Genomic DNA, 21560 nt, shown 5'->3' on the forward strand with positions numbered 1-21560 from the left:
GATAGTATCGATAGTAGCGCTATGTTTTTGCATCACTAGCAGCAGTCGAAAAATAAACGCAGGCAACAACAAAAACAACAACAACAAAAGCAACGGCAACATAACATCCAGTGAGGCAAATAGACAATTCTAGTTGTTATTTATTCATTTCAAATAAAAACACAATGGCCTATGACTTAAAAAAAGAGTCCGACGTTAAGGAATACGTGGAGAAATTGGGCGTTGAATATCGTTTTGGCTGCTATTCGGAAAAGAAACCGGAAGGTAAATAGCAACAACAACAACAACAGGCGGTCTGTTCGATTGCAACAACAACAACAACAACAGCAACAACAAAAACAACAGCCTAACCTAGGTTTCCGTGTATCGTAATTACAAAACATAACATAATCAGTGCCACAACAAAAACAATAAAATAATTGGAACGTATTAGCAATAATAAATATATATATTCATTTTACAGTATGTCATCTGCTTGGCGATTATCTGGAGGGCATCAAAAAGGACTTTGAAAAGGCATCCAAAGTATATAAATCGACATGTGACGATTATGGTTATGCAAAATCCTGCTACAAATATGGCAACTATAGCTTCCTGGGCAAGGGCAAAAGTGGCAGCAAGGGGGAACCCCGTGTCGCCTATCAATATTATGAGAAAGGCTGCAATCTGAATGATTCGGATGCTTGTTTGCATTCCGGCCTGTTGCTCGTTTCGCGCTCAATGCCCAAAGAGATTGACAGAAATGTGCCCAAGGTGAGTGCGTCAGTCCGACCGACCGACAACACGACAGCAACGTTCGCTTCGGCACGCCGAAGACTTGATACCCTTGCGGACAATATAACTCGACATATCTTGAAAAACATAAAAGATTTGCATTCAAAAGATGCATTTTTCGACTGATTTATCGTATGACAGCTATATGTTATTGGAAACCGACCTTAACTAGATTAAGTCAGTGTGTACAAGACATAATCAGACAAACTCTGTGTAAGTTTGGTTGAGAAAGCTGAAAAAACAAAAAAGTCTTTCATACTAAAGGTTAATTTTTTACCTCTTTATAATATGACAGCTATAAGATATAGTAGTTTGACTTTAACTAAATTTAGTCAGTATGTAGAAGACATAATCAGACACACGATTTGTAAGTTTGGTTGTAATAACTTAAATAACAACAAAGTTGGTCATACTAAAGGCTAATTTCTAACCGATTCTTCCTTAGACAGATATCTATATCTCATATCTTATATTCTGATACTAAACAAATTTAATCAGTATGTATAAGACATGATGATGGATTAGATAACTCAAGAAACATATAAGTTTTTGTTACTAAACCTTGATGACCGCTCATTAGTATGACAGCTATTTAATATAGTAGTCCGATTCGTCCAGTTCCGGCATTTCTAAAGCCTGCAGCAAAAGGACGAGACTTTAATACTGAGAAACTAGTTAGAAATAGAAGAAAATACGTATAGAAACTGCGCTGATCATGCTGATAAGGGATCTTCCACATCTGCTTTAAAGCGATACACATTATATTATGTATTCCGCAAGGATATACACCCTACACTAAACAATTATATAACTTTTCTAATGCCAATTCTTTCTATTTGATAATACAGGGTCTGCAATTCCTGACAAAGAGCTGTGACATGAATAATGCCACCGCCTGCTTCTATTTGTCGGGCATGCACATTTCGGGCGTCCAAAAGAAGCCGGATGATGTGACGGTTGGCAGTGGCAGTGGCAGTGGCAGCATGACGCCAGCAGTTAAGACTGCCGGCAAGGATAACGACTACATTGTGCTGAAGGACATGAAGAAGGCATTTCAATTTGCCTACAAGGCATGCGAATTGCGTAATATGTATGCGTGTGCAAATCTGAGTCAGATGTATGCACGCGGCGATGGCATCGAGAAGAATGAAAAGGAGGCGGAAAAATATAAGAAACTGGCACTGGAAATGCAGGATGAGGTTAAAAAGCAACAGGAGACACTCAGCTTTCAACAGGGCGTTGGCATGCCTAACTGATTACCAACTATACCTATACCTACATCTATATACGATATAGTGTTATCTTACTGCTTCTATTTCCTCTTTTTGTATTGTTTGAATTCATTATGATGCTCTAATTTCCAATTCACATTACACTCTCGTGTTTATTTGTTTGTTTTTTTTTTTTTGATTTTTTAGACAATTTTTTTGTTCAGTTGTAATGCTACCCTATCAATAACTATTGCTATCTTAACTTAAGTGGGTTATATAAAAATGATTTATATACTTTTGTTATGTGTATATAAGCAGCATTTGCGCGTGTGTGTATGTGCGAGTGTGTCTGAGTGTGTGTAAGAAAGAAAATTTCTAGTTTTAATTGTTAAAGTTAAACAGTAACTGGCAACTTGATAATCCATATATATTCGCCCTCGTTGATACCTTACATTAAATACAAAAAAAACAAGGAAAAAATGCTTTCAATCAATCTAAACACCAAAAAGCTGTTTAAGATTAAATGGGATCAAGTGTGAGAGATTAAAAGAAACAAAAAAAAAAAAAAACTATAATTTTAGTGATAAACGAAAAATATTTTGTCCCTTTCTTGTTGATAAGCCTTTGATTGAGGCTTTAATTTTGAAATTTTTACAAAGGGAAAGTTGATTGGAATTCTGGCATTCATTCGAATACCTTTTGTTATTTACATATTTTCAAAATTCTTTCAATGACTGTTAAAAGTAACAGAACTCAGGCAGGAATTTAACTAATGTTAGAAAGTGATAGACTAGGGAAAAGGTTAACTTTTATATTAAGATTAAAACGGTAATCAAAATCGTAGCCCTTAAACGGTTATAACCGATTGAAATTGGTAAGCGTAACTGAGACAAAAATATTTTATTCAGGTGTGCTCCAGAGTGTGTGTTCTTGAGATTTCTAGAGTTTTTGAAGAGAATTTCTTTTGAAAACAACCATTCGAAATGTCGTTGTTCCTTAAATGTCAGAAAACATATTTTCAAAAGCAAAAGAAACGGCTTACTTCCAGATTCAAGAACAGTTTTAGGTTGAGAAATATTGTGTATTATCAACAAAATCACAAAAAAATTTTGTTATGCATTTTTACTCAGTTTAAAAATGAATTTAATTAAATTCAATAAATATTTCATTTTGTCAAATCTCAACAATTTTTGAGACATTTGAGAGAAACCATTGCTATCTTGTTTTTAGGAACCCCAACCTCTGATTATAACGAAACTGAATTTATTGAAACCAAAGTAACCGATTAGTAACCGATTTCTGAATAACGGTTTGTTTCGGTTCAATTATTAAATTCATTCATTAAACTAAATTATTTTGTTAAGCTGAAATTTTTTCAAACTAATTTTGATTTAAAATTTTAATATCGATCCTATTAAAAAATTCTTTAAATGGATAGCTTAAATTTTGGAAAAATAATACTCTAAGAAATTTATAGTATCGAGCAATCAATTGTATTTACAATGCGTGTCTAATTAAAAGCCTATTAAATTGAATGCTATAATAGAATGTGGAACTGGGCTAAACACAAATCTGATATAACATTATTAACTGGTTCGACGATTCTTATTGTTGTTATATTTGTTATTGTAGCATTCATTTAGCATTCATCCAACTGCTCGTATTTCATTTTCGTGCCTAATTAGAAACGTTCCAATTGAATTAGATGGACGCAGGTCAGACATGTGGGACATATCGGGGGCTCAGATTCATCTAACTTGATATATACAATTTAGATGTGTATGTAAGTCGCATGTCTGGTAGTTTATCACCTGGCAAATATGCCTAGAGATAAGCCCTTTTATTTGAGACGTCACGTCTCTTTGTCATGTTTCTTAGATTTGTGTTTGATATCAACTTTAATGTATCATGTACTCATGTATATATTTGTATAAGTACTATGTTGCAAATCAACCATGTTTTCCTACGGAGTCTGTTAAGTAAACTATTTATACCCGTTAATCGTTGAGTACAAGGGTATATTGTATTCGTTGCAATCTCCAAAAACAGGAATTTTTATTAAAATTTTACCACACTCCTTATCAATCAAAAACAAATCAAGAAACTCCAGAAAAACTTAAGACAGATAGTTAATTATTGGGAGTAAACGTTACTTTTTAATTTTAAAACATAATTTCACTGAATCGCATCAAAATCGTATACATATATATATATAGTTATGGCTACTTTTAATCCAAGATTAACACTGCAAACGCCTAGATGTATGCAGTAACTTTTATTACACTTATAATTAATATTTTCTTACTTAAATTCAATACCGGGTATCTTAAAGACGAAAATTCTTACTTGTTCCAATTCCATTTATAGAGCTGACTGAATATGTTGTTTTTACCCCTCAGCTAGCAACAGATCTGAATGTGAAAGAACACATCTGAGACTCTGATAAGATGAATGAAAAACTAATGAATGGGAAACACAATAATCAAGCTAATCAGATGAGATGAAATTAGATGAGATAACAAACATATATTTGAGCACGTTTCCCCTAAACATTTTAAGATTGCAAAGCTGCCATATCCAATGTAAGAGAACTCAAACACTGGAAAAATTGAACCGTAAAAAAGCATAAATTTTATGATTCTGATATGTCTTCAGTAAATTGAATTTTCATCTAAAGTTTTCAGGGAGTGTTTGTACATTTAAAATTTTTCTAGAATATAAACGTTTTTGGTTTCTTCCTTGGACTGAGAAAAATTTCGAAACCCTGTAAAATTCTATAATATTTTTTAAATAAGTATAATAATTTAAAAGTTGAATTTAAAGTTTTTAAGATTAACAACTTTATTTTGGACAAAGTATCAAAATTATCGATTTCAAAAATATGTGAAATTTTGACATATTATAGAATTTATATTATTTTATAAAATGTTATTAAAGTAAACTTACAATTTCATTGCTTAGGGCGTGGAAGCAGGAAAAAAATCAAGCAATAAATGTTGTATAAAGTAGGTTAATTAAACTTATTATTAGGTTAGTTGTGGCAACATTATAAGTAGGCTATAGTGTGTACATATGTCTGTATATAGCATATAATATAATGAAAACTGTTGTTGTTGTTGTTGCTGGAGCCAAGCCCAAGCGGACTTTCTTTGATGGCACGAGCTGTTTGTATTATAGAACATAATTAGTTAGTCGCTGTACCATGACATGACCTTTGGCGGATCGTATTGGATCGTGGATGGTGGATGTAAAAACTAGTAGAAGTAGTTACCTACAATTGAGCCAACCCGCTTGTGAGAGACTCTGTACTTATTCTGTGAATTATGGGGGAATTCTAAATGACAATAGAAAAAAAACCAAAGTTCCATTCTTTTTTATATATTTAACTAACAACAATTTAAAAAATTTTAAATTTTAGATTTAGATTGTTAAAGTTAGATTTCTTAAGAGTTGTATGGGCTTTAAAAATTAGAGGAAAAACAATTGAATATAATTTAATACAATTTAAATGCAGAACAAATTTAGAGGCCAAACTTAGATAATCTATTGAGTTTAAATCAAGTTATGACAGTACGAAGTTGGTCAGTTTTTTTTGGATCTAGCAACTTTAAAAGTCAAAATATTTGTTCATTTTCCATGAATTTTTACAAAAAAATGAAAATCTAAAGAATATTTTTTTAAAAAAAATTAATAAAATTTGAATGTAGATCTAATTTGGAAGCTGAATCATGATCAAAATGACATTCCGCTTGAAAATCGGTTGAGTTTTGCCAAAGTTATGACAGTTTAAAGTTGGTCAGACTTTGGATCCAGCAACTTTACAAGTCAAAATTTTTGTTCAATTTTCCATGAATTTTTACAAAAAAATGAAAGGTCCCAGAATCAAGTTTAAAGGTTTGTTTTATACTAATTACGATATAAGGAGTTGATTAAAAGTGAAAACTTGAGATTTAAAATTTAAAAATTTCGAAATTTCAAAGGGGGGACCCTTAGCATCGAAATCAATATCTAGTAGAATCTAAAGAATTTTTTTTTTTTTTAAGAATTTAATGAAACTTGAATGCAGAATAAATGAAGATGCCAAACCATGATCAAAATGACATTTCGCTTGAAAATCGGTTGAGTTTTGCCAAAGTTATGACAGTTTGAAGTTGGTCAGATTTTGGATCCAGCAACTTTACAAGTCACAATATTTGATCAATTTTCCTTGAATTATTACAAAAAAATGAAAGGGCCCAGAATCAAGTTTAAAGTGTTGTTGATTAAAAGTGAAAGCATGAGATTTGAAATTTTAGAATTTCGAAATTTGGCATCGAAATCAATATTTATTTCTAGGAGAAAAACAAATTTTTTAAGCTCATTTTCTAATATTTTGGGTATAGGTTACGGTTTTGATAACGGATTTAATCCTTGCTATATGGGTTCGGAGTTTTCGCCTTCGCTCTTGACAAACTTGAGAGACCCTTTGAACTCTTGTAGTGCAGGGTGCAAAAATGATTGCTCACTCGATGTGAGGAAACTGGAGACTGTCCGACGACAACAACAACAACAACAACAACAACAATAATGCGGGTTCATACACACAGATACAGATGGGTGTGCGTGTATGTGTGTGGTCAGCATGCAATTCGGTTTTATGAGTGTGTGTGGGTGACTAGTAAATGGTCTATAGTTAGTTAAACTGTATATAAGCAGTGTACAGATTTAAATGTATGTAAGTATGTACGAACTGTAGTGTAGTGTATGTATGTACATATGTGCACGGCAACGACTGATGCTCTATTGAAAAAAAAAATCAAGCTCGGCAAAAAAATTCGATGCTCAGTTTCGACTAAAGCGCTATCCGAAACATCGAGTCAGTTTAACGTCAACGTCGGCGGCATCAAGACAATATATAGAAAAAAATAATCCAAAGCCAAATCCAAAACCAAAAGCCAAAAGCAAAAAAAAAAAGAACAAAACAAAAAAGCCAAAAACAAACGCCAAACGCAAATGCAAAAACAAAAACCAAATCAAAGCCTAGACTATAGATACATGCAAACATATTATGTGTACGTGTGCACACACAAAGACACACACACTTACATGCATATGCATAAGCTAGCTTAAAGAAATGTGAAAGAGGCGATCGCATTTTGCCCATTGTTATTGTTATTGTTGTTGTTATTTTTGTTTCTTTTTGTTATTGTGTGTGAGAGCAAAAGAGAAAACACAGACACATATATGTATGTACAAATACATGCAGAAGTGACAAGCTTAAGTGAGAGTACGTGACTGGCACGAGGCGAGCGCGCGAGAGCGAGCTAGCAATATTATACACACAGGCTCAAAAACCACAGAGCATAAGATTTAGCAGTGGGAAGGAGCAGCCACACAGAAGAAGAGGGAAGAGTGAGAGAGAGAGCAGTGAGCAGTGAGAGGAATTTTGTGATTGCCCCTTGATTTATGCCTTTGCCTTTTGGCATTTGCTTTGCTCTGTGTGTGTCTTGATCTTCTGCTTCGTGTTCTTTTAAAACGCGAGACGCGACAACGCGAAATGCATTAAGTGAGACACACACACACACACACACGCACACACATATATATACACTTTGGATGCCGTTCTGCCTGTGTGTGTGGGTGTGTACGACGCCGCGCCTTGTGCTTTAAATTGCCTGCCCCCAAACACCGTTGTGATCCCCCTCCCCCCACAACCTCACACCCCTCAACCCGCCAACTGCTCTCCTTGCAAGAGATCTTCACGACAATTGAAAATAACGCGCGTTTATTCATACATACATACATACACACATGCTACATGCGTTGCCTGTGTGTGGGTGTGGGTGTACGTCTTGGTGTGTGTGTCTGTGTGTGTGCTGCGGCTAAAGCCGAGGCCGAGGCTAAAGCTAAAGCTTAAGCTAAAGCAAAAGCAAAGCGGACAAATCAACACCATTGAAGTGGAAGCGACAGAGATTGAGATTGAGATTGCGTTTCATATAGCGGCCGCAGCGCAGTTTACGAGTGTCCATCACCACTACAACACCGTGCAGCAATGGAAGACTATTGGGGTCTTAGCAGCACTACGGGTACGGGCACAAATTACTAAATACCAACATCTCAAATCTATCAACTAAAAAACCATAAAACAACTAAGCAACATCAATAATATCAACTTAACTAAACGTAGTGATGTAAATCCAAACTTTAAATCAAGTTTTATATCAAAATGTAAAATCGATATGTATCGAGCTGTCGATATATCGGTATATAATACATCGAGTTACAAAGGAATCAAAAACAACTATTTTTTTTTTTAATTTCAAAACTTATCTTATTCTTCCTGTCTTATTTTTCTAGTATCATTTACTACAATCGTTCAATTCGTCGAAATGTTTGATGAAAATCTATTTTATCAACTCGATAGATCGTCAAAAAAAATCTATCGATTTCAAGTACTATATATTTCGCTTCCGCAAAAATTTAGTTTTTGAGATTTCGTTGTAGTTTTACATCACTACCAAATATAATACAAGAAAAAACACGTTTAAAATATATAAATTAAAATCTATTAATTAAAAAACTAAAAATAAACTAAGGAACAAGCAAACATAAACTCAAAGTGTTATAAAGCAAATACTTTAAAAACTGTATGCATCAATTAATTCTAATTTAATTAATTTGTTGCAAATTATGAAAAGTTTTGAGCAATTATTATTATTTTTTTGTCCTTTTTGTTATGCGGCAAAATCAAAGCGAATCAAATAATTAAAACAAATTACATGTCTTGAGTGTCTGTGTGTGTGTGGGTGTATTAAACAGTGACGTCATGTGTTACATATTATATAAATATATATATGTACTATACTAGATATGTATATATAAAGCTATATATATGAATAACTCGTCGTTGGTTTGAAATGTATCTTTTTTTTTTTGTATCTGCGCGTTTTCCCTCGATTCCACACACACATTCGCACACACACACACCCACACACACTTGCATACATAATCTATTTATATGTGTATGTGTGTGTGTGTGTGTGTGTGTCGCGTAAACTAAAGCATATGGATCAATTGTCTAAATTGGCTCATTAAGTGAAACTTAATGACATTTACTATGCACAAAAAAAAAAAGTATAAAAAAATAAAACCAACTAAAAGCAAAGAAACAAACAACAAAAAGAAACAACAAAATAGAAAAAAAATAGACTGTTGTTGTTGTTTCTGTTGTGACTATTGTTTAGTTAGCTTATATTTTTTTTTTTTTTGTTGCGGAAAACTTAATTTTTATAGATGACTTCATTTGTATCTGTATTTGCCGTACAATGCGGCGTATGCGCAATCTGATTAAGCATACGCTGCATTTGTTGTTGTTGTTGTTGTTGTTGCGGTCAGCAAAGAAAATTAAGCGCAAGAATTAACAATTTTTAAATGCAATCAAAATCATATTTTTAAGTCACATTTGTAAAGCTTCAATTAAATGTTGCGTGTTCAAACGTAACCAAGCCTTCTAACTATATTTATATCTATGCATATCTATAGATTACATTTATCTACATATATAGCTGATATATATTTATATAGTTATGCAAACGCTTTGTTAAAACGCATTCAAGCAATGCCGTCAAAACAAAAATATCAACTTAGCCTCAAAAAACGGATTTCAAAACACGCAACTGCAAAACTGCAAACTCATGTATCAATTAGGGCAAAAGAAGAGCAAGATTTTATTAGATCAGCTTGTTAATAAAGTCAGTTTGTCCATATAGGCAGTTAGTTCTGAAAGGTTTTCGATCTTTTTTCATAAGAAAGTTTCTAGAACAGTTTCTTAACTTATATATTAGAACAGTAATATATATATACTCAGATATAGAAACTTTTTAGTCAAATTTAATAAAACATAATTTGTAATGCAATAAGCTTTTTTGTTAGAAAAGAAGTAAGAATATTTAATGAGTTGTATTTGTTTTTCCAAGTTATTTGAAAGGACAACTCTGTAGATAATTTATATAACAACTACATGTCATTCTACTATATATAAAACAAATAAAAGAAAATAGAGAGAGATAAATTTGAGATTGAACATTTTTACTAAGGAATACTTTTTATGGTGATCTACAGATATTTTTTAATCAAACTATAGCATCTATAATAATATTATATATAATAATATTGTGTACAACGAAATCAAGAAAACATAAATCAATACCATAAATATAAGTAAATTTGATTAAGTTGATGGGCAAAACACATGACAAAAATATACAATACAAGCATAGATTATCACGTTTATGTGAAACATGTTTAATTTGGATAAATCTTAAATTGTTGGGTGCACGGCAACTTGCGCAAGTTACAACTACAATAACAGATGTACAGATACGGATACAGATGCTAGCTAAACAAGCTACAGATACACACACACACACACACATGTATACATATATATTTATATATATATATATTTAGAGATTGTCACATTGACAGTCCAAACTACTGAGACACAGCTTAGTTGCTCTCAAAGTTACTTAAACGGTATACAAAAGTCATATTAAAACGCATTGTCGCGTTGATTTTGCTTACTTTATGTACAAAATAACTTACATACACAAGTTATCACTGTACACATACACACATATATATATATATATATATATGCCTTATTTATATATAGAGAGATCGGACTATAACTATATCCATTCCATCCATTTTGTGAGTGCCTTGTAAAACAATAGTCAATTGCGGCAATGATACGTATACGTAATATGCTTTAGAATACAACATTGTCAGTGACGTTTTCGATTTCAGTGTTGAACAACGCAGTTAGATTCACTTAATATATGCTATATCTTTAAGGGCCGCTTATTGAATTTCTAGTTATTTAGATATTTTAACAAAAAAATATAAGTTAATGTCAAATTTTAATATAACTCTGAGTTTATAATTAAATTGGACTATGCTGAAAATATTCAAAGTTTCTCAGGAACCCTTGTATTACATTACATAACAATATGCGAAAGATTTAAAAGCAGAGATATAGTATTTCATATATAATATATTTAATGTTCTCCTTTTATACTAACAACATATTTAGTAAAATACTTTAATAAAATAGTAATTTATATCTTTCTCTTGGACTTTCACTTTTGCTTGATTTTTATTAAAATTCATTTTTTAAATCTTCAGATGACAAAAGAATAATTATTCTATCTTCATAGCAATTAACATAATATTTAACTTAGTTCTTAAGATTGATCACTGCGGTCGGCAGTCCGCGCTAGTGACGAAAGCAGCACAACTAGCAATATATACAGCTAACATGGAAAATTTTCTACGACTTTCCGATCAGATTTGTACTATTTCTATCTACATATTTGCCTTTTTCAAATTTGATATTAATTTCTATGCATTTTACGTTAAAATACATATGATATAGCTATCAAACCCCTTAACATTAAAAAACCGACCCTAAATATTTTGCATTTCATTTTTCACTTCATTTCATTTTTTTATTTCAAAGTCTTTTGAGTAATCTTCAGAAATGGCAACTAAAATAAGATATTTAGTTAAATATAAATATAAATAATTATCTATGTGTTTAGACTGATTTTTTTTTCTTTAACTAAAGTCCCTGAATATTTTAGAGTTGTTTTCAAAGCTCACATAAATTTTATTATTACCTTCTATGCTTTTAAAGTAAAAATATCTTTTAAATAGTTATCAAACCCTTTAACTAGACATAAAAAAAAAGTTGCACTTCAAGGTATAAACTTATATTTTTAAGATCATTATTTTTTCTAATGTTTTTTTTAAACTTGTTTCGCAGTTTACTTTCTTTGATCATATTTTTTTTAGCAAAATGAATTAATTAACTTCTGTGAAAAAATATGAGCAATTTAATTCTTTTCTTTAGTGTATATCTTTTTTTTGAAGTCTTTAGAATAGTAATTAATTTGTCTAAGAAATTTCAAGAAATGTTTGTAATTTCGAGGGTCGAGTTTTGAGTTGGTCGATTGTTTGTTGGATCGCTTTCAACTACTGTTTATGCGGCTCTTATTCAATTAAAGTGAACTTAATTTACAGTGATTGAACATTTCGCTGATTGTTATCCATGTTAAATTTATTATCATTAACCTCCCCCCCTTTCCTACTTCACGCTCACTCCCCCTCTGTCCCACCCACAAACTGATCTGAGCCTATGTAAATGCTGATTAAGTATTATTGCATTATGCGGGCCGACGGTTACAAAATGCGTTTGGTTCAATTGACCCCGAAGACGTCTTCATTTTGCTGGAGAGGAAAGGCGAGCAGGGGTCGAAAAGGGGAAGGGACATAGAGCACTGGAGTCAAAAAACCCGGGCGCGTTGTCTGTGTATTATAATAGTATTTGTTGTCTACTCGCCGACACGCAATGTGTCGATCTGACAACTTGCCCCCAAGTTCCTCAAGTCTCCAAGATGCCACATTTCGGTTTGTTTTCCAGTTTATATCTTGCTATTATAAGTGTTCTTCTTCTTCTCCTTCTTATTGTTGTTTTTGTTGTTGTGTCGTAAATATTATGATGAAGATGTTGATGTTGCATATACTTATTTAGTGTATTTATCTCTATGACACAACGTGGAGGAAACTGTCTCGAAAACGAAAAAATTGCCATCAATTGCTTATCGAAATTTATGCAAATTGCCCTCAAATGTTTTACAAATATATCTATATATAGAGTGCTCAAAATTTGCCAACTTAGAGTGGTTCTTAAAAGAAAAGAACAGTTGCTAAAATACAACTTTGTAATTCGATTGTTTCTAATTATGCTTAGAGATATTTTAAAAATATTCAAAATCGAATCTATTATATCATTTTTTTAACAATTAGTTTAAAATATTTAGAGATTTTTAAAAAAAAAACGTACCTTGTATTTTAAATAATAAGAAATTCATAAGATTATAGTTTATTCATTCATTCTTTTCATTTTATACAAAAATTAAATACAGTATTTGAAAATTATATCTTGTAAATTTGAAATTTACTTGGAATCTAAAGTTTGGTATTTCTAGTGATACAATATTGGAGTAGATAGATTTATGGCCCAGATGTTTGAAAACGAAATGTTTTTGATAAAGTTATCTATACCACATATTATTACTCAAAGTTTTAAATAACTTGTGGGTTTTGTTTTTAAATTTATTCAATTGTTTTCTTAAAATGTTAAATTTTTAGTTCTTTTATCTAAAAACTTATGGGAAACAGTTAAATATGTTTCTTAAAATACATATAATCAAAAGTAAGCGAAATTTGTAGTGGTTTCTATGATGAAATTACGAGTTAAGGTTATGGTAAATCAGTAAGGGCCGTCCGATTCAACCTAACCTAACCTATGGTAATTCTTCAGGAACTTCATAAACCACCTGCTTTAAATAAACTAGTATCTACTTAGTAGTCTAGTATCATAATACTCTAGACTTAGCCCAGTCTCCAAGTATAAACAAATTTCACCTCATTTGAGGTGCTCCCTAAACAATCGATTGTTATTGTTATTGTTGTTGTTGTTGTTTTCTTATTTTGAGTGTTGTGCTGGGTCAGCGTTTGATTATTGATTCAAAGGGGGGAGAATCAGGGATGCGAAATTGGGAGACAGTTGCATTTTATTCAATTTGTTGACATCGACAGCGAGATCAAAGCGTTTTCTCGTATTTATCATTTTCGTTGTCAAACACTCGACCCCAAAATAAATGTACAACCCAATCGAAATTCAGATCAACTCATATTCGTTGTCTAGTTGATCGATAATCAAGTGAATACTGTGGAATGCTCGGAATTGAAATCGGAATCGGAATTGGACACGAATCGACATCGACATCGACATCGGACTCGAAAACTCGCAGACTCCAGATTCAGATCCAACCCTCCCTTCAATAAACGAGCTTCGCTTATTGTTTTTGTTGTTCGTCATTTGTTGTTGTTGTCGTTGTTGTTGTAGTTGTTGTTTTTTTCTTAGCTATATGATAGTCTTATGGTTGTTCTTGCTGCTTCGTTGGTTTAGTTCTTTACCGGCGCTTGAGACTGACACAAAAAGAAAAGAAAACGAGCCGAAAAATACAAGAAAAAAAAATAACGCGTACAATTTTGGATCTGTATTCCAAAAAGCAAAAATTTTTTTAAAGTGCCAAACGTAAAATGAAATGTGCGCATTACAATTATTCATTAACTAAACACTCGTTATCTATGAGAGTACATTACATGAATAAATTATTCGAATTGTTTAAACGAAAGAAAAAAGATCAAATGAATTGAGATGAGATGAGATGAGATGTGAAGAGTTGATGACTTGATGAGTGAAGTGCAAAACGCTGATCTTTTAATTGTTATTTAAAGAGCTGTGAACTGTAAATTGAATTTAACTCATTAATCAATCAAGCGATTATAGTTATTCATACGTAATGCGAAAACACTCGTTAACACGCTTCACTCCCTCTATCTCTATCTCTATCTCTTTCTCTTTCTCTAGTTGAGTCTACATTTAATTACCTATTATTTTTTGTGAGCATTTTTATTTAGTGTAATACTGAAGTGAAACATAAGTAAAATTCTAAAAATATTATAAAAACATGTTGTTCTCAAAAGTGGAATCGCAGAAAAAAATATTCCAATAATATAAATATAATTTTTTTTGTTAAAGTTTCTCAAACAGAAACAGAATTTAAATCTCTTTGTAATGAATAAAACTTAAATTTTTACAAATATTACGAAATCATATTGTTCTCAGAAATAATATCTCTAAAATATATTCTGTTCATACAAATGTAATTTTTTTTTTTTCAAGTTTCGAGAGCTACTATGTGACAATATTAAAATCATATAATAACTTAAAATTTTCTCAACAAACAAAATTGTGACTCTAAAATAAAATTCTCAAAATATTGCAACTTCTGAAAGTGTTAATCTATATAAGAACTACTATATAAAATGGGATTAATTTCAAAGCATTTAATTAAAACGTTATTATTAAATGAATATTAAAAAAATAAAATTTTTTTATGTCAAACTAAAGTTTTTATAAGAAGTTAAAAAAAATAAGTTTTACAAATAGGCGTTTGAATATGAATATATAAATATGAATAAAATGAAATGAAATGAATATGAATATGAATATGAATATGAATATGAATATGAATATGAATACATGAATATGAATATGAATATGAATATGAATATGAATATGAATATGAACATGAATATGAATATGAAATATATGAATATGAATATGAATATGAATATGAATATGAATATGAATATGAATATGAATATGAATATGAATATGAACATGAATATGAATATGAATATGAATATGAATATGAATATGAATATGAATATGAATATGAATATGAATATGAATATGAATATGAATATGAATATGAATATGAATATGAATATGAATATGAATATGAATATGAATATGAATATGAATATGAATATGAATATGAATATGAATATGAATATGAATATGAATATGAATATGAATATGAATATGAATATGAATATGAATATGAATATGAATTTTAATATAACTTTGAATTTGAATTTGAACACCTTTAATTATTTTCGACAGATATAAATTGCACTCAGCCCGCCATTGATGATTTCCCCAGAGATCTATTCACGGAGGCGCAAAGACAGTCCGGTGCTGTTGTACTTCATGTTATAGCCAGTTTATATTTATTTGTAGCATTAGCAGTAGTATGTGATGAGTACTTTGTGCCAGCTGTTGAGAAAATATGTGCAGGTAATCAATACTCTTGTACCACTGTGCAGCATCAACAAATCGAGAAATAAATCTAAATTTCCCTTGGATTGCCTTAGCACTCAACATGTCCAACGATGTGGCGGGTGCAACATTCATGGCAGCGGCCACATCGGCGCCGGAGCTGTTCGTCAATGTGATAGGCACATTCATCACGGAGGGAGACATTGGAGTCGGGACCATTGTGGGCTCGGCGGTGTTCAACATACTCGCGGTGGCCGCCTGTTGCGGCATCGGTGCTGGCATGGTGAGTACCCACTGTACATTCAGGGTGTTCCCTACTTTGCGATTTTAAAATGTCCAATTCGATATTTGAAAAATGTACAACAAATTTCCGATTGTTCGTATGGCAGCTATATGATATAGTAATACTATTTGAACCACATTTGATCAGAATGAAACTTAAGATAAAAAAAAAAATAGCCAATATGTGAGTTTGGCTGAGATTGCTTAAAAAACCACAAAGTTTGTCATATTAAGCAAATGTGTGAGCTTTGACTTCGAATTTGACCCACTTACAAATCAAATTTTACAAAAAACCCGATCTTTTTCACGAAAAAATTGTCTCAGCTACATTGTGTACAAATTTCAGCCTCCTTAGTCATACAGTTTAGACTCTACAATGGACTCTACAAAAGTCGGAACTTGGCATGGTAGCATTTACATTTTCAGGAACTTAACCTTGACTTTAAATTAGTTGTACATTTTTCTTATATCAAATATAAACTTTTTGGGGAAGACCTAAGGTAATATACAAAAAAAAACATGATCTTCATGTAATGGAGAAACACTCGAATATACAGCAACTCACTAATTCCTCAATAACCAACTGTCGTATCTCATATCCGAATAGACCATACCGCTAGATTGGTGGCCTCTGACGCGGGACAGCATTGCATATGGCGTCACAGTTGCTATACTCATCTGTGTGATGCACGACGAGCGGGTCGAGTGGTATGAGGCCCTTATTCTGGTGTCGCTCTATGCGGTCTACTTGGCGGTCATGTATTTCGACAAGTCCTTTCAAAAGTGCGCCAAAGGTGAGTTCATTTTGATGCAAACACAGCATAGGTACACACAAAATCCAACATAATCACAATTACTTCGTTTATACGTTGCTCTTTTCACAATTAATAGCCGTCATTAGCTTTAAATGTTGGAAATACAAGTATTTTACGTGCATACAAGAACAACTTTTTTCTATAAAATTGACAGTAAGAGACAAAAATTGAATTTTAAAATTTTGATGCAAAATTAAATTAGAGGTCAAATAATAATAAAATTGACATTCCGCAAGAAAATCGTCTAAGATTTGACAAAGTTATGACAGTTTGAAGTTGGTAAAAAAGTGTCTAAGGGAAACTATGCAAAAATCTACATTAATCAAAAGTATGAAAAAAATAGACAGTGATTAAAAAAAATTTGATTTTCTAATTTTGATGCAGAATCAAATAAGGGGCCAAGTAATGAAAAAATTGATATTCCGCAAGGAAATCGGTTAAGTATTAACAAAGTTATACGAGTCTAAAGTTCTTTTAAGCGCATTTCGTAATCAGAGCTGCCGTATAAACGTAGTAATTGAATCTTGAGCAGCAGGAAACACTTTAGCTACAAAGACAGCACAAGTTAGAAAGATATGACACACAGATACACACAGATACGCACACACACATACACACACGAAATAGATACAAAATACAAACTCTCACACACAGGTGGCGTTAAGCAGGCGCGTTCGCGCAGCCGCTCCTCAAACTGCAGCATACACACAAAGAACAGCAATGAGAAGGAACCAGGTACACGCAGACATACGACCTTAAACATATTTTCAGCCCCTTCTTCCAGCTATCCAAGTTTCCAGTTTCCAATTTCTAGTAACCAATTCGAGTTAATATTTCTGTCCCCATTCCATTTCCCATTTACATTTTTATTCGAGTGTTTTTATAATAACCATCCCCTATCATCTGAATTTTCCATTCAGCTAAAGTTCTTCTTCCACTTCCAGTGGAAGATCTTTAAATCTTTTTAAACTTAAATTTGAAAGTTTAAAAAACCAATTTCACATTCCATTTCCATTTCCATATTCTAGTTTCACACTTTAATTCCTCTAAAAGTTTTACTTCCTCTATCATCGAATTTCCCCTTCCAGTTATCTTTCTTCTTACACTTCCAGTAGCATTCCAACTAAAACTTGTTAAAATTTAAAAATAATATAAAAATCGAGTTTCACATTCTAAATCCATATTTCATTTTCCCACTACCCTAAAAATTTCCCTTACCCTTATCATCAGATTTCCCCTTCCAGACACCTTTTAACTTGCACTTCCATTTGCTTTCCAATTAAAACTTGCTAACCTTAAAATTTAAAAATTCAACTTCACATTCCATTTCCATTTCCATATTCTATTTTCACATTCCAATTCATTTAAAATTTTCCCTTGCCCTTATCATCAAATTTCCCCTTTCAGTTATCTTTCTTCTTACACTTCCAGTGGCATTCCAACTAAAATTTGTTAAACTTAAAAGTTAATATTTGAAAATCTAGTTTCACATTCTAAATCCATATTCCATTTTCACACTACCCTAAAAATTTCCCTTCCTCTTATTATCAGATTCCCCTTCCAGATACCCTTTTACTTACATCTATTAGCTTTCCAATAAAATCTTGCTTACCTTAAAATTTAAAAATTCAACTTCACATTCCATTTCCATTTCTATATTTTATTTTCACATTCCAATTCCTCTAAAAATTTCACTTCCTCTATCATCAAATTTCCCCATCCAGTTATCCTTCTCCTTACACTTCCAGTGGCATTCCAACTAAAACTTGTTAAACATTCTAAATCCATATTCCATTTTCACACTACCCTAAAAATTTCCCTTCCCTTTATTATCAGATATTCCCTTCCAGATACCTTTTTACTTACACTTCCATTTGCTTTCCAATAAAATCTTGTTAACCTTAAAATTTAAAAATTCAACTTCGCATTCCATATCCATTTCCATATTATATTTTCACATTCCAATTCCTTTAAAATTTTCCCTTCCAGTTATCTTTCTTCTAACACTTCCAGTGGCATTCCAACTAAAACTTGTTAAGCTTAAAAATTAATATTTAAAAATCTAGTTTCACATTTTATATCCACATTCCATTTTCACATTATCCTAAAAATTTCCCTTCCCCTTATCATAAGATTTCCCCTTCCAGACACCTTTTTACTTAGACTTCCAGTGGCTTTCCAATTAACAATTGTTTCGACTTTCTCAGAGCTTGTGGAGAATCGCATTTGCCAGAACATGGCCAGCATCCAGCTGAATGGTGGCCTCAATAATGACCAGGCCAAGGCCACAAATACAACAACAACCACAGCTGACTTGGGTGGCGGTGGAGCAGTGGAAGCCGCTGCTAGCGTTGGTGGAGTCGGAGGAGTTGGAGTCGGAGTTGGAGGAGTTGGTTCAACAGCTGGTACGGCCCCACCGCCACCGGCAATTGGCTGGATAATGGATAATGCTGATGCCGAATCACAATTGGCTGCGGTGGCTGCGGCAGCGGCAGCAGCTGCTGCTGTTGAGCAGCCCGAACAGGAGGGTTACTCACTGTTGACATATCCCAAGGGCACCAGTTGCTTTGCCCAGTTCACCTGGCTGATCATTTGGCCCATACATCTGCTCTTCCGCATCGCGATACCCGATTGTAAAAAGGCCAAGAACAACAAAATCTTTCCACTGACCTTTATCATGTGCATTGTCTGGATCGGTTCGTTATCCTATGTGGTCGCGTGGATGATAACCATAATTGGTAAGAGCCTGCAATTACATAGAGTTTATCATCGGTATTCCCGAAGTACTAACCGACCGAAAACCCTTAAATATTTTCTTGGTTTTCGGTTGGCTTACATTTCTGTAACAATTTGGAAAATTAATCAACTCTATCTATATATAAAACTCTTTGTCCTGAATTACTCACTGACTGATCATTATATAGCCCAAACCATAAGACCTAGGAGGCTGAAATTTTCACACAACATTGCTGAGACAATTTAATCGTGCAATAAGTTGGCGTTTTGCGAAATTTAAATTGCAAGTTGGTCATCTTTAAGGTCATATCATATATTATGCTTTAATGCCTTTTGCAACTATTGATGTTGTTTAATTTAAATTTTTATCTTCAATATTGTAGTTTGCTATTCATATTCGCAAGTTTAAAGGCATAAACATAGTTTTTATAATAGAAAATCCAGTTATTATCAATCACATTGAGTGCTTTTTCCGAATATTTAAATTAAATTCATGCATTTCATGGTATAAACAACAAAAAAAATATATTGAATGGCATACATTTTTGTGATAAGTAAACTAAATATTTTCAAAATCAACTAATTCTAAGGTATAAAAAGCTAAGAATTTTGATTTAAGTACTTTTTGGATTATTATTCTAAGGTAAACGTTAAATTGAATTCATTAATTTCATGACCTGAACGTGACTTTTACAATTGCCGATCTACTAATGCCAAACGATAAAACAAGTGAGAATTACAACTTGAGTAAATTTCTGATCACGTTACTGGGTTGAGCTTGAATTCATGAATTTCATGGCATACACATAATTTTTATGATTTTTATGATTGAAATTAAACGATAAACTAAATAAGAATTTTTAATTGAGTACTTTGTTGATTCTGAACTTTGCTCTTTATAAAATTGGTTTTATGAATTTCATGGCATAAACGTAAAAAATGTAAAAAAACATCCAGCTGAGATGTTTTGTACTTAATGTCAATTTGAATTCTTTTTATTCTGTTAATGCTGTTATTTTTTTATTCATGTTTCAGGCGATACACTTAAGATACCCGATTCGGTAATGGGAATTACGTTTCTGGCCGCCGGCACAAGTGTACCCGAGGCAGTATCCAGTGTAATTGTGGCTAAACGCGGTGAGTTTTACTCAACACTTGAGGAGACTGGATGATAATATATGTTTTTTTTTTTTTGTATTTTGGGATTTTCTTTTGTTTTTTTGTAGGTCACGGATCGATGGGAATATGCAATTCGATTGGATCGAATACGTTTGATATATTGTTGTGCCTGGGCGTGCCGTGGCTAATAAAGGCCGTATTTTTCCCCATACAGCCGGGACAGAATTATGTGGCTATTAATTCGGCCGGTCTGGAATATTCGGCCATAACATTGCTGTCAACGCTATTTCTGCTCTATTTAACATTCTCGATGAACAAGTTCAAGCTGGACACCAAAGTGGGCATCGCCTGTTTGGTTATCTATTTGGTATTTATGGTATTTGCCTCGCTCATTGAGCTCAATGTGTTCTTTCGCGTCAATCTGCCAACCTGCGGACGATCATGAGCATTGTAAAGAAAATTGAAAGAAAGATGAGCTGGAGCTGGAGCTAATGCTGAAGCTGGAACTGGTACTGGTACTGCTAATTTGGAACTGGAACTGGTGCAGCATTCAGCTGGGAAGACGGCCGAGTCGCTAATTGGGGCAACTCAGCAGTACAGTCGTTTTAATTAATTAATATGTATTTTCCTGTTCTATTCTATCTACCTTGATAGTTGAGTTACCTTATGCTACTACGTTATGCTGTTATTGTAATACTTTTTTTTTATTATTATTATTAAAGTAGAATGAAACTCATCACGACATTCGGCCGCGGTCGCAGTCGCAGTCGCAGTGAAATGAGAAATCAACAAACCAAAAACAAACAAACAAAAACCAAAATCAAAACCAAAACCAAAACCAAACAACAAATTCAATAATGTATTTATATGATTAATATATGAGAT

The 21560-nt window shown here is 32.6% G+C and overlaps 2 protein-coding genes across 4 annotated transcripts; both read left to right on the forward strand.

Moving 5' to 3' along the window:
* Positions 1–60: 60 nt before the first annotated feature.
* Positions 61–2449, forward strand: LOC117793389 (cytochrome c oxidase assembly factor 7 homolog). The gene is made up of 3 exons (XM_034633700.1): positions 61–264; positions 464–753; positions 1623–2449. The coding sequence occupies exons 1-3, from the start codon at positions 165–167 to the stop codon at positions 2028–2030; spliced, it is 798 nt and encodes a 265-aa protein (XP_034489591.1). The 5' UTR covers positions 61–164; the 3' UTR covers positions 2031–2449.
* A 5349-nt stretch (positions 2450–7798) lies between these two features.
* On the forward strand, positions 7799–21419 carry LOC117793383 (sodium/potassium/calcium exchanger 3). 3 transcript variants are annotated; one of them, XM_034633691.1, is made up of 8 exons: positions 7799–8050; positions 15568–15741; positions 15819–16006; positions 16613–16799; positions 17475–17555; positions 19028–19558; positions 20592–20693; positions 20783–21419. In XM_034633691.1, the coding sequence occupies exons 1-8, from the start codon at positions 8017–8019 to the stop codon at positions 21118–21120; spliced, it is 1635 nt and encodes a 544-aa protein (XP_034489582.1). In that variant the 5' UTR covers positions 7799–8016; the 3' UTR covers positions 21121–21419. The 3 variants fall into 3 exon arrangements, with proteins under 3 accessions (XP_034489582.1, XP_034489583.1, XP_034489584.1); XM_034633692.1 differs by lacking the exon at positions 7799–8050 and adding an exon at positions 13976–14142; XM_034633693.1 differs by lacking the exons at positions 7799–8050; positions 17475–17555 and adding an exon at positions 13976–14142.
* Positions 21420–21560: the final 141 nt, after the last annotated feature.

Source organism: Drosophila innubila, chromosome X (genome assembly GCF_004354385.1).
Source record: "Drosophila innubila isolate TH190305 chromosome X, UK_Dinn_1.0, whole genome shotgun sequence".
NCBI lineage: Eukaryota > Metazoa > Arthropoda > Insecta > Diptera > Drosophilidae > Drosophila > Drosophila innubila.

Excerpts from the sequence above, each read along its gene's own strand:
- LOC117793389 (XM_034633700.1), top strand. The coding sequence starts at position 165 with ATGGCCTATGACTTAAAAAAAGAGTCCGACGTTAAGGAATACGTGGAG. Across the intron at positions 265-463 it reads TTCGGAAAAGAAACCGGAAG|TATGTCATCTGCTTGGCGAT; the intron begins GTAAATAGCAAC and ends TTCATTTTACAG. Across the intron at positions 754-1,622 it reads TTGACAGAAATGTGCCCAAG|GGTCTGCAATTCCTGACAAA; the intron begins GTGAGTGCGTCA and ends TTGATAATACAG.
- LOC117793383 (XM_034633691.1), top strand. The coding sequence starts at position 8,017 with ATGGAAGACTATTGGGGTCTTAGCAGCACTACGG. Across the intron at positions 15,742-15,818 it reads TGTTGAGAAAATATGTGCAG|CACTCAACATGTCCAACGAT; the intron begins GTAATCAATACT and ends GGATTGCCTTAG. Across the intron at positions 16,007-16,612 it reads GCGGCATCGGTGCTGGCATG|ACCATACCGCTAGATTGGTG; the intron begins GTGAGTACCCAC and ends ATATCCGAATAG.